Source organism: Vicugna pacos, chromosome 30 (genome assembly GCF_048564905.1).
Source record: "Vicugna pacos chromosome 30, VicPac4, whole genome shotgun sequence".
NCBI lineage: Eukaryota > Metazoa > Chordata > Mammalia > Artiodactyla > Camelidae > Vicugna > Vicugna pacos.
Window position 1 is genome coordinate 1,667,340 of NC_133016.1, and position 12,937 is coordinate 1,680,276.

The 12,937-nt window shown below is 57.0% G+C and overlaps 1 protein-coding gene across 6 annotated transcripts in view; it reads left to right on the top strand.

Annotated features, from left to right (window-relative positions):
- MBP (myelin basic protein) overlaps window positions 1–12,937 on the top strand; it is an 81,146-nt gene that overhangs the window by 10,636 nt on the left and 57,573 nt on the right. For 5 of the 6 annotated variants that reach the window (XM_072952409.1, XM_072952408.1, XM_072952407.1 and 2 more), the window contains exon 2: window positions 10,738–10,813. In XM_072952409.1, the coding sequence (XP_072808510.1) occupies window positions 10,763–10,813 (51 nt within the window). In that variant the 5' untranslated portion in view covers window positions 10,738–10,762. Of the gene's footprint in view, window positions 1–10,734; window positions 10,814–12,937 lie in introns of those variants that run through there. The other variant, XM_006213204.4, reaches the window with a different exon arrangement.

Genomic DNA, 12,937 nt, shown 5'->3' on the forward strand with positions numbered 1-12,937 from the left:
AGAACTCCCCCCACCAAATCTATAGGTGCCTCGTTTCCACATGCTTGAATTCAGCCACGTCGTGACTAGTGATCTGTGGGCTGAGCTCAGATCCCTGCTGGTTTGATGACGTCTTCCTGCCTCCAGGATGGATCTGCCAGCCACCCAGGGAGGGTCTGCGTTTGCCCCCGGCGGTGTATCCCCAGGGACCTCCCTGCACCGGCCACAGGTTCCAGCATCTGCCCGCCGCTCCCCGCCGCCGTGTCTGCTCCCCTGGGCTCCCTGCTGTGGAGGCTTCATCTACAGTGAGGGGACCCCTGCGGCCCTGCCTCCACCCACCGCCCTCGGAGCTCTGCACCCCGCCCCGTCTGTGCCAAGTTCCTGCCGAGCGTGGTGCTGCCCACACTTCCTTTTTGTGGTGCCCTTTGTTCCTGCTGAAAAGGGCTTCCGTTTTCGGGGACCCTGCCCCAGGGAGGCCCTCAGCCGCCTGGCCCCTCAGCGGTTCTCTTGGTGACCTGGGCTGCTCCATCTGGCCGGGCTGGTCCTCACGGCCACGCCAGCCCCTCCAGCCTCCCTGGTTCACTCGTGGCTCTGCTCACAGGTGATGCTGTGATCCAGGGACGGCTCTGGTGGTCTCAAGACACACATGTGCTCCTTGTGACATATGTGCGTGACTGTGCTTGCCTGTGTGCATTGTGAATGTGTACCCGTGTGTGCACACTCAAATCGAGCTCCGCTCTGCTCTTCCCCTGCTCACCAGCATCCAGGAGACACTCGAGGAATGAGTTCCGTGTGCCTTGTTGGGACCTGGCCCCCAGCCTTGGGCCCAGTTGTCCGCGTGTTGGACAGCATACAGCAGCTTTGCTTAAAGCTTGTCAGGAAAGGCTGGATTTTTAAAGATCCCAGGGGTTGCAGAGCAGGTGTGGGAGCCCACACCATCCCTGTGGGAATCAGTGCAGCACCCCATCCAGCCCCCTCATTTCCCCCAGAGAGACAGCAGACGGGCCTCAGGGGCATTTACCTTCATGACACATTTCTGTTGAGCCTCATGACTTACCGTTGCCCTGCAATGGTTTCCCCGTCCGAGGGAGTGAGGTTTGCACACTTGGTCCAAGTCATCGTGAACGCGTTTGAGTCGTCAGAATGTACGTTAAAATGTGTGAAATGGAAGGAAAGTGCCCTTTCACTCTCCCTGCAGCTCTTTTCCTTAATAACTCCAAGACTGATTGTGTCCAGAGTCTTTTTCTTGAAGAAACGAAGTGCCCGGCCAAGTCATCGGGTCAGCTCACAGCCGACCTGGACCCGGAGCTCTGGGCATCGCGGACGGTGCGGCCGCTCCGAGCACAGCTCAGCCCGGGCCCCTGGCCCCGCCGGCTTCTTGGACCTCATGGGCGTGGTCAGCACAGCCTCTGCCCCAGCCTGGCTGGAGGGCTGGGAGGACGTGCTCCTGAAACGATCTCCGCTGGCCCCGTGCGGAGTGGGGACTCCCTCCCGCTGGCCACTCTCTGAGGCTTCCCGACTCCGGGGCAGGGTCCTTTCCACTGAGTCGTGCCCTCTTGGGACGTATCTCCCTCCCTTCTGGTTTTTTAAAATTTTATTTCTTATTGAAGTGTGTTGACTTACAATGTCAGTTCCAGGTGTACAGCAAAGCGATTCAGTGACACATATACATGCACAGGTATCTATTCCTTTTCATATTCTTCTCCATTAGAGGTGTTACAAGATACTGATATACTGTGCTGTACGGTAGAAACTTGTGGCAGTGTGTCTGTAATTGTCACCCACCCGCATCCTTTATCTTCTGAAATGCCGCACGCCCGTGTGAAGACGCGCGCCCATCACATCAGCCCTGAGCGTGTGCCGGCGGGACCGATGGGGCTGAGGACGATGCTCACATTCTTTTCCCTGATTAGCATCTGGAAGGTTCTGGGAGGAGGCCCCCCAGGAAAATGGTGCCGGAGAGGAGACTGCCCCTCCCCCATGGGACCACTGCGGGGTCGGTGATTTGAAACTGGAGGTTTGAGAGCAGCAGTCGTAGAACTCAGGTGTCCTCTGTGTTTTCAGAAAGATTTGGTTTATTTCAGTCGAGACTCAGACGGTAGCTCTTTTGGCCCCAGGCCGCCTGCAAGCCCGTGGGCTGAGTCAGCGCATTCCTCCCCGAGCACCCCGCTCTTGCGCCATCATCCTGCCTGAGGTCAGGGAATCTGTGAGTTGCTCCATCCTTCTGCAATCTGTTGTGCAGGTAGATTAAAACACACTTAGTTCAACAAGTTCTAGCCTTTGAGCACTGGCTCTGGCCTGGAGCAATGCCCAGGGCGTCACGTTTCCTCAGTTATCAGCGCTAGGTTCCTGGTCGTGTGCCCTCGGGGACCGGCACAGTGGCACATTTTGCAGTGGGTGACCCTGCTGCAGGCACGCGGGGCCGCTCCCGGAAGTCCAGCCCCCGCTGGGTCCCCTGCTCCTTCGACTGAGGGCTTGTATCTTCAGGTGCCTGTGAAATATTAACCAGTTATTTCCACAGCCCCTCCCGGAAGTAGCATTTACCCTCCTGGGTTTACAGATAAGGAGGAACTGGGGACCAAACCTCAGAGCAAGCAGAAGAGCGCCCACCAGAAGGGGCCCACCCCGGGCACCTCTGGGACTCGAGCCCTGGGACTTCCTCTCTGAAACCCCTATGCCCGGCCCAGCTGCTGGTCCTCCCGGGGGGGCAGCCTGTGCACAGTGTGGCCAGTGGGACCCGGGGTTCATGCCCGTGACCAGGTTAGGCCACCAGGACTGGGATGTCTCCAGATGCTGCCCCACTTGCCCCTGAACCCCACTCCCAAGCATCAGAAAGGCTGTCTCCACGCGACTGCAGGCCTGGAGTGCCCGTTACCCAGCAAGGCCACTTTCCTGGGACCCTCTGCTTTCACACGGACAATTTCAGCTTTCCTTGCAGGAGCTACAAAAAGCTAAGCACGCTACGTGGTCATAGACTCGCGTGAATGTCTGAACAAGAAATTCTAAAAGTTAATCCAACTTAGCATTAGTGAACCATTGTTTAATCTGCTTCCTTCTTCCTTTAAGAAAATGCTGCATTGGAGTTGAGAAAGGGGCTGTACCAGCAGCACGGCAAGCCGGGAACCCAGACGTCCTTGGCTGCCGTTCTGCAACGGCTTTATCTGCCAAGTCAGCCGACACCCTGGGCACCAGGCTCGAGGGACCAGTCAGACTCCATCAAGCTCCATCCTTCTGCAATCCTGTCATTGTCTTTTTTAAGTGGTTTTTGATAACTTTAAGGCAGCGCTCCTCTGCACTGTGACTCTGATAAGCCTGAGCAAACAAAGGATGGTGGCAACTGGCTTGTGAACATTCCATGATCACCCAGCGCAGAAATTCCCAGCCCCCAAATCTGAGAGCTGGTTTCCTCCCAGACGCTTCTTATGTGAGTCCAGGTTGGGTGTCTGGGGCTGTCTGAGTGCCGCCAGCCGGGCAGGGGGTCCTGAGGACGGGTGGAAGGCAGATCCCAGCTCGCTGTCTGGGAGAACCTTGTTCCAGATGGGCGGGGACTTCTGAGGTGAACCTCTACCCTGTTCTCCGAGCTGATGGGCTGTCTCGGTCCACGCGGGCAGCTGTGACGGGACGCCACAGACCGGGGGCTTGTAAACAACAGACGTTCATTTCTCACTGTCTGGAGGCTACAAACCCAAGATGCAGGGGCCAGCAGATTCGGTGTCTGGTGAGGACTGGATTCCTGGCTCACACACGTGTCTCCGCTCTGTGTCCTCACGTGGAGCAGGAGTGGGAGCTTTGTGGGGTCTCCTTTACTGGGGCCCTGACCCCGTCCGTGCCGGTTCTGTCCTCAGACCTACGCATCTCCGAAGGCCCCCCTGCTGGATGCCATCATCTGGGGGCATGGATTTGGGGAGGACACAGGCATTCGGTCTGTAGCACAGGGTTCCGGGAGCTCTTCATCCAGGGACCACGGCACTGGGGAAGCTTGCTCCTCCCAGCAGGACTGGATTCCTCCCAAAAGTGGGTGAAGGGGCACCACACGTCTCCTGCAGGGAAGACTGTAGTGGTGCCGCCCGGAGGGTCCTGTTCCTCCGCGGATTCCTGATGCTCAGGCACTTCCCTGTCACACCCATGGTCTCTCCTACCTCAGGGCCTTTGCACATGCCATGCCCTCCACCCAGGCTCTCCCCCTGCTTCCCACAGCATCTCTACCTGCCCCTTCTGCTCACCCTGTCGGCCTCCATCCACGTGTCACTCTCCCTGGGCATGAGTTTCCTGTGGCTCCTGTAACCAAAGACCACTGACACTTTGGCTCAAAATGGAAGTGTCTTCACTCACAGCTCTGGAGGCCAGAATTCCAAACCCAAGGCTTCTCAGGGCCAGGCACCCTCTGAGGGCTCCGGGGGGCCTTTTAGCCCTTCCAGGCTCTGACACTGCCCACAGGCCGTGGCATCCGTCTCCTTGTAGACACGTCTCTCTGGTCTCTGCCTCTGTCACCACGTGGCGTTTCTCCCCAGCTCCTCTGTGTCTGTCCCCCGCCCCTTTCTCCTCCAAGGATACCAGTCTTTGGATGGGGTCCACCCCAACCCAGTACAACCTCCTCCTAACTGGATTCCATTTGCAAAGATCCTCTGTCCTAATGTTACGGTCGCACGTCCTGGGGTTTAGGACATGGTCATATCTTTTCAGGGGACACAGTGCAGCACACCACACCCTGGGAAGGGCGTCCTGGCCTCCAGGGTCGGGTAGTGTGCCCTCTCCCAGCACAGAGTTACTACACTGCCTTTGAAATGTGTGTTCTGGTTCATCTCCTGTATTTGACACCAAATGCAATGAAAACAGCATATTTGTTTGGACCAAGAATAGGCCATCAATAAAGATTTTGTACAGTCTATATTGAGGAAAGGCAGATGGAAAGCTTTATAAAACTGTCACCATTATTGCAGTGTGTTTTCTATGTTGCTTCTAAGATACTGAGAAAAAGAACCTTACAAGTGGCCCCCTGTGCGCAGACTGTGGGCTCTCTGACTGCCGCTGCCCCCAGATCTGAATGTGAAGTGAGGGAGGGCATCTGAGCGCCCCTCCCGGGGGCGGCGGGGGCGGCGTCTGCGTGGTGGGGGTGGCTGGGGGGGCAGGTGAGGGGTCTGACTTGTCTCGCAGACACGAGTGAGTCATCAGCCCGGGAGGAAGTGGGAGGGTCTGGGCCCTTGAGGAGCTTCCCTTAGACGGTGGGAATGTGCTACCTACAGAGGGAGGGGGAGGAAAGCCAGCGGACCACCCTGAGGCTGACGTGTGGAGTCAGAAATTCAGGGTAAGCTCAGGCTGCGCCCGCCCCCTCCACCCTCCCTGGGACGGTCCCCCGCCCACACCTCTGTCCATAACGCTGACTTCACGTCTCCATTATGCACTGCCTGAATTACTTAAATTTAAAATTGTTTGAAAGCCGTCCTTGTGGGTCAGGTTGTGAGATTTCCCGTGGCTGGTAGAGGCAGTGTCTTCAGCTCGTGGTTGGAGCCCCAGTGCCGGCCTTATGGTCCTGCCCAGGAATGGATGTTCCAGTACCCTTCCCTTCCCTCAGGACCTTCTTTTCCACTTTCCTTGAAAAGGAACCACCCCCTGCTGGATGCCCCCCAGGGTCAGTGCCCGGCTTCGCATCCCTCCATCCCTCGTTGGCCGGCATCCGGCCCCTGACCGCGGCCGTGGTCTTCCCTCTCGGCTGGGAAGGTGCTGCCCAGAGTCCAGTGGGGAGATCCCTGAACGCTCGCTGTGGGCTCCCTCACTCGACCCACCCCTGTGACCCGGGGAGACCTCAGCCCCGGGCCCTTCTCAGCCCCTCCCCGCAGATGACATCCCACGAGGGCCTCTCTGTCAGTGCTCACACTTGCCCGCGTGCCAGCAGGACAAAGCAAACGATCACTCTGATCTATTGTCCATGAATAATCGCACCCACGCTGGATGAGAAAAACAGACACCCCCCCCCCCCGGTTCACCACTGATTGTGGAGCAGTGTATTAGCTGAATGTCCTTATGAGGTGAGGTGTATGTGGTCATGACTAACTCCTTACTGGTCTCCTCTGGTGGTTGGCGCCCCGTGTAACGTGCGAGCCGTCCTCCCGGGAAGGGAGGGCGCGGTGGCCGTGCGGTTGTGCTGTCAGGGGCTGCGGGTTCGAGTCTATGACTCTCTTGAGGCCTCTAAGCCGCACTGCAGGTGTCATGGTCTCTGTTTTTACAACTGAGAAATCAGAAACTTGGAGAATTATATCTGCTAAGCTCTGCAGTAGACAATTACTGGCAGGCATGGAACTAAAACCCACACAATTCCTTGTGTTCACTTCTCACCAGAAGTTATTGCAAGATGTTAGGTAGGAAATTCTGAAAGTCAGGGCCATCTTCCTTGTTAAATTGTGTGTCTACGTGCAGGTGTTTATAAAGAACAAGTTGCCACCATTCAGCTATCTTGTCAAGGCTACCCGTCAGCGTCTTCCCTTCCTCGCGCTGCTAATCATCTAGAGATGGGCGATGCCCCAGACCTACGGGGCACACTTCTTCCCACACAGGAAATACTCATAGTGTAAATAACACCCAGCTTATCCCGCTTTTTAACGCAGGTATATTCCTAGAGGCATCGTTGCAGCTGAGTCTTTCAAACTTTCCTTTCTCAACTGAACAGCGGGACTAAAGCTTTCAGGGTTACTCCTGTAATTCCACGACTTAAGGGATAAAGCAAATCCCTGTAAAATTAACCGTGTCCCTGTGGAAACATTAACTTTAGGATTGCTTTCTGGAACGTGGACCCCGAGGGGGAAAAACTGTTGTACAATCAACAAAATCTGACGATGCCAAAGCCAAAAGAGCCACAAGCCTGTGAGGATGAGACCGCCTCCCGGAACGTGGACGTAAACGCAGCCGGACAGCGGCTCCCAAGGGGCCCGAACGCAGCGACGCGCACATGGCACGGTGAGCGCTCCAGGGTGTGCCTGTGAGCTCGCCTCGCCGCCCCGGGCCTGCGAGCAGCAGGCCCCCGCCCAGCCCTGCCGCCCCGGCACAGGGGGCGCCGCGACCCGTGCGGTTCCGGGCGAGACCACGCGGGCGGTGCGCGGAGAGACAAGAGGCGGGGACGCAGACAGCCCCGCACTTCGCGCACGGCTGGGGACGCTGAAATGCTCAGCTGCCTGCTTCTGAGGTACTTTCACGTGCGTTTTTACTGACAACGGGATCACCGTGAGATTTCTGTCTCAGTAGACTTACTGTGGGATAGAGAAGGCCTCCATCCGAGACCCCGACCCTGACCCTAACCCTGACCCCAACCCGAGCAGCCCCTCTTTCATTCTGACCACAGCACAGTGAGGGACTTTCATTCCTCCCACTTTACGGGAAACTGAGGTTCGGAGAGGTGGAGTAACTCGCCCGGGTCACCAGCAGGAGCCCGGATGAGGGCCTGGCTCATCCGCCACGCTGCTCTCTGACAGTTAGGGCCTCTCGTGGGCGGCAGCGGGTCCAAACGCTGGAAGCCGCGCCCCGCGCTTCCGCGTCGGGCAGCCCCTCCATCCGAGCGGCCTCCGGCGCAAGGCAAGCCCCGCGCGCCCTCACCGGGGCACCCCGTGGCGGCCCCGCTGCCGCGGGGGCGTGTCGCTGAAATGGGTGGCGCGGCGGTTGAGCCGGTTCTCCCCGGCGAATCTCGCTTGCTGACTTTCATTTCCACCCCCTCGACGACACGAAGTTCGGACGGCCATGAGGACGCGGCGGAAACGCTCGCTACCCGGTGGCTGTTCAGGAACCTCCCGAGGGCGCGGACTCCCGCCCAAGGAGCGCGCGGCAGGTGCGCCTGCAGCCCTCGCTGCTCCCCGCCCGGCCCCCCGCCCCTCCCGCCGCGGTCCTCCTTCAGCATCTCGCAGACGGCGGCACAGCTGCCCGGGGCCCTCCGGGGTCCGCCTGCTCTCCCGGCACCTTCCGCGCATTTACCGAGGCGTCCCCTCGCTCTCTCAACTGGACTGACTGCAAGAATGAAATGAAACGCAGGCGACGTCCAAACGTCCAGCTCCGCCGTCCGCAGACGGCTCACTCCCGCATGTGACGGAGCGCAGCCGGGGGGCCGCCCCCATGTCCCCACGGCGGGGCTGCGCAGGGTCGCGCTGGGCCACGTCCTCCGCGCCACGCCCGCCGCAGGGCGGCCCCGCGCACCTCCAGCACCGAGGCTCGGAACACGGCTGCTCGGGGGCAGGGCCCTAATCGAAGACTCGTCGCTGCGTTTTTCTTGTCTTCCTTTTCCTGCCAGTGTGTAGATGTGCCTTTGAGGCTGGGATCTGCCAACTCAAAACGATGCTTGTAAAATAAACTCTTTCTGCACATCTGAGCCCGCAGAGCAGTCTCACTAGCTTGCGCACACTCAGAAGTCTGACCCGGACTTTTGTTATTTTGATCTCTTCTGTGTTCTAGTCTTGCGTTTTCTAAATACTGGTTTCTAAACTATTTCACAAGCACTCCTCCCAAGTGTGACCTGAAGCTCGGCTTTGCGGCTGACAAAGCTCTGAGCAGGCGCGCTGGCTGGGAGGGAGCGCGCCCTCCGTCCCAGGAGCAGTGCGGGCAGCTCGCGGTGTGGTCAGCTGTGCTTCTAAGTCCTTGGTCCAAAACTGGCTCTCCTCTCGGCCACAAGCAGCCCCCCAAATAGTTACACGTCCCACACTCTTCAGAGGGTTTAGGGTAAATCCTCAGAGATTCGTTTTCTGGAAGGAAGGAGCATTATGCTGGGGTAATAATGAGAAGGAGGAGAGGGGAGGGGAGATGAAGACTGTGGGGGATGGCTGCGGAGGGGAGGGGAGATGGAGGGGGGGCGAGATGACTGAGGAGGGGAGGGGAGGAGACAGGAGGAGGCAGGGGCCCCCAGGCTGGAGGTCCCTGGCTCCCAGACGCTGCCCAGATGAGAATGAAGATGCTCCCACTTGGCTCTTTATGCCTGGACTGGAAAAACCCTCAAAAGGCCAAGCTGTCAACTTGAAAGGAAGTTAACTATTTTTGCCTGCGTTTAGTTTCAAATGCACCAATTCTTATTTCTTAAAGAGGGAGGTGGAGCCACAGACGTTCTAGGCCTTGCTGTTCTGTGTGTTAGGTACACAGTGTGCATAATCAGTACTTGCTCAGACTTTCCACGGGGTCACGGGTGGGACTTCCAGGGACCCCTGCTCTGCTCTCCGCGTTCAGACCAGTGTCCTGCATTCCTGTCCTCTGAGTGCACTTCAGACCCCGCGAGGACACAGACGAGGCCTGGCTTTCCTTGCTGTGCCGTTCTTATCAAGTAACCCCTCTGTGCGCCCCAAACCTCCATCTTCCCCACAAGATTACCCCCATGGGGGTGTTTGGGGGCGTCCCGTGTAAATAAATTGGGACATCGAATACTGAGATTATCTGCAAAGGCCGACTTGCCTTTTTAAACTCTTGCATTCTGAATCCTGTTTCCTTCCCGCTCCTGTGGTGACTCTTCAGCGTCAGGAGGGGTCTTGTTGCGGCTAGAGCCGTGGCTTTGATTTACCAGCGCGTCACCCCCACTGGCATCTGTTGGAAAGGCAGCTCTTTGTGGGCTCTCCTTCTGCGTGGGGCCCTCACTGGAAACTCACCGCTGCCCCCTTTCCATTTACAAATATGACGCGGGAAGGGTCTCCACTCCACAGGCGCCGGGCTGTCTGGGTCCCCACTGGGACAGGGGTCCCCACCAGGTCAGGGCTGCACACGGCCGGGTGCCGGGAGGGGAGGCTGCAAGACGCCCTGGATTCCCTTCTCCCAGCCCGCGGCGGAGGGCCCCTGCCCAGTGATGTGGGGGACTTTGGGGAAATTCCGATGCTGGGTAATTCCCGCTTTTCTACAGAAGTGACTTCGGGACACAGAACTTGCCTTTCGTTCAGGAATTTGTAATATTTCAGAAATCTCTCCCATGTTTAGGAGCTGATTCATTTTGTTACCTTTCCTTGTTCGGCAGGGAGCTGGTGCTCACACATTCTTTGAAAAGAATACATCATGGATGATTCCACTTTGCAACTGTCCTTAAAGACTGTCACCTGCAGCCAGGTGATGGGCTTAAGGTGGTGTGCAAGTGGCCCTGTGGCTTGTTCAGGTCCAGGGATGTGGGTGGGATGAGGGGTCTGTGTGGATGGGCTTGGCTAAAGTCTTCAGTTTCGTGCCTTACTGGGAAAAAAATAATAAATTTGCTGCTATGGTTTGGGATAGAAAATACAAATGAGGGATGCACGCTTTTTTGAAATCCAACTTTATTTGCCCCACGAACTCTGCAGATTCTTAGGATGCTGGTGGGATAAGCAGTCCTCGGTTGGGTCCTGCTGTTTCTGCGCCCACACGGTCCCCGAAGCAGCGAGCTTCTGGTTTTCATCATTCCGAGCGTTGGCACTTTTCTGCGCCTCTGCCCCTCTCGCTGTGACACCTGACTATGAGGCACCCCTCCCGCGTGTGTCTGTCCCCGAGGCCTTGGAGATGGGCTGGTTTTCTGTATCGGTGACGAAACACCTGAACCGTGTTTGTCACTGCACAGAATTCAGGTTTGGGCAGAGTTCCTGCTTTCTAGCTCTTTCCAGGGATCAGAAGACCTTGGGGCTCCGCCATGAGCCTTGGGGTGCTCCTTGAGTTTGGGGGCTTTCATTTCCTTTTCTCAGAAATGGGCACAGCACGTCAAATGGGATTGTTGTTGTGAGTGAGAAATGATGTCGGACACTCTGAAAATGCCAGGTTTCCGGCTAACGGCCCCTCTGTTTCTTTCAGCATCTGAAGACCTTGTCGGCTCAGGATGGGGAACCACTCCGGGAAGCGAGACTTAAGTGCCGAAAAGGGAAATAAGGTAAAAGGGAGTTGGCTCAAAGGCCTTCCGACCCGCGAGTCCTCCGTGCTTACACCCCGTGGCCACCAGGGCTTCCGCTCTGACTGTCGGCTCATTACCCTCCTCCTTTAGAAATCTCCAGGGCTTGGACCGCTGGCCCTGAGCACGCAGCTCAAACCCGAATCCTGGGCCAGGACTGCAGATGCACCGCGGCCTTACTGTGACTGGCCCCTCTCCGCAACGCCACTGTAGGGCGTTTGGAAATACGGGAGAGAAAAGGGGAGAAATGCCAGTAAAAACCGCTCAAAATGGCGTCTGTGTGCCTGTAGCCTCAATCTCGCAGTCTTCCACCTTATTCACCAGGGTCCTCTGTTTGATGGTCAGGGACCGTGGTCCTCAGTCCTCCCCGCCCCTCCCCGAGCCGCGCAAACAGGTGACAGTCACAGCACCGTCACCGGGCATCTGACGGCTTTCTCTCTGCCCACTGAATACGCAGTTCAGATGAGGAGACGGGTCCGATGGTGTGTGCAGGACCGTGGCCCCACCGAGTCTACAGGGGGAGAGGTTACCCACTCCACTTTTCTGTCCTTGAACTCGAGGCAGGTGACGGTTCATCAGAACGTCATGTGGGCCCCCCACCTCACGCTCACGCACAGAAGAGCTTCATAAACGTCCGCTGGGCTGAACCACGTTACACTGCAGCCCGCGACCCGCGGCCGAGGTTCTGAGTGCAGGCTTTGTTAGTAACAGTGGACTTAGCAGCAGCAGGTCCTCCTCTGATTTGAACTTGGCCTTCATTTCTGGGTCAGCCACGTGGGTAATTTTCCATAATTTGCTCTCAAGCCATCGGTGTAAAGTCAATAAGTGATTGCACGCTGTTTGTGTTCATATCTTAGCTTCAAGTGTTTAAACACCTAAGACAAAACATGGTTTTATGTCAAACAATGTGATGCAGTTTTTCTCCTAGTGATTTCAGTCCCCAGGTGAAGCCGGGGGATCGGCATTTTCACAGCGTTACCATTGATTTGGAGTTCCCCCCTCCCTGTTGGAAGGTCTTACACACGTGGGACTGGTTCTAGTGAGTCTTGAATGGGGATCCCCTGTTATTTTCTGTAACTGGGGTGTGAACTGCGTTATCGATGATCCCCTTGTTAAGATAACAGTGGCTCTGAGCCGAGGGGGTGTTCGGTGACTGAAGACCATGCGTGTGGGCAGCGTCTGCACCAGGACGGTGTGGTCTTGGCAGAAAGTGAAAGCGGAAAAACAGCCCTTCTCAAAAAGCTCCGTCCTGTCAACGGGCGGCTTTTTAAGGCACAGAGCGACTGATTTGCAACTTGCTTCTAAAAAACCTCTGCGTGGCTGGCAGTCTCTTTCCTGTCACTGACGCTGAAAACACCAAAACATCTTTCTCATCTGTATAATTTTACTGAAGTCAGATTGTTGAGCAACAGGCGAGCCCACGCCTACGCGTTTGTTTTCTGAAGCCTAATCTGATGATTTAAAACCAAGAAGAATCGGGAGTTTAAGACCAGTGGTTCCTGTAGGCAGTTGCCACATGTAAGGGCTCCTTTCTTTTCTTTTTTGTAACTGGATTGAAAATATTTGAGGCCTTTTAGAGGGAGTGCTCTGGCGTGTCACGTAGCGTTTAAACTTAAACCAGAAGAGAAAAAAAAATCGCATGAGCTCGTGACCTGCTGTTTACTGCCTGGTGTGTTTCTGCCGTAATTCTGGGAGGCTTTTTTGTCACTTAGGAGAGAGTCGATGGAAAGCTGCCTGTTCCAGGGAGCTGGCTGCTGACCTGTTAATAGGGAGGGGACCCGTGGGGAGAGGTCGCCCACTCATCCCCCCAACTCTGGCCTCTTGTGGGAGCTGCTGCCCAGAGAGCCGGGCTCCCCCTGCCCCCGACTCGCATCCCCCCACAACTCAGCCCCACGTCCTCACACCCCTGGCCCGCCGCCCTCCCGGAACCGGCAGCCCTGCGGCGGGTGTAGACCCCAGAGGTCCTGTGTCGTGACTTCCTGCTCTGCCCGCCCTCTGGCCAGCGCTGGGGAAGGAGGCAGAGATGCTGGGTCCCCACCAGGAATTCACAGCTGCCAGCTCTCAGGGATCCCCTCCGGTGACCCCCCCCCCCCCCGTTCTTTCACT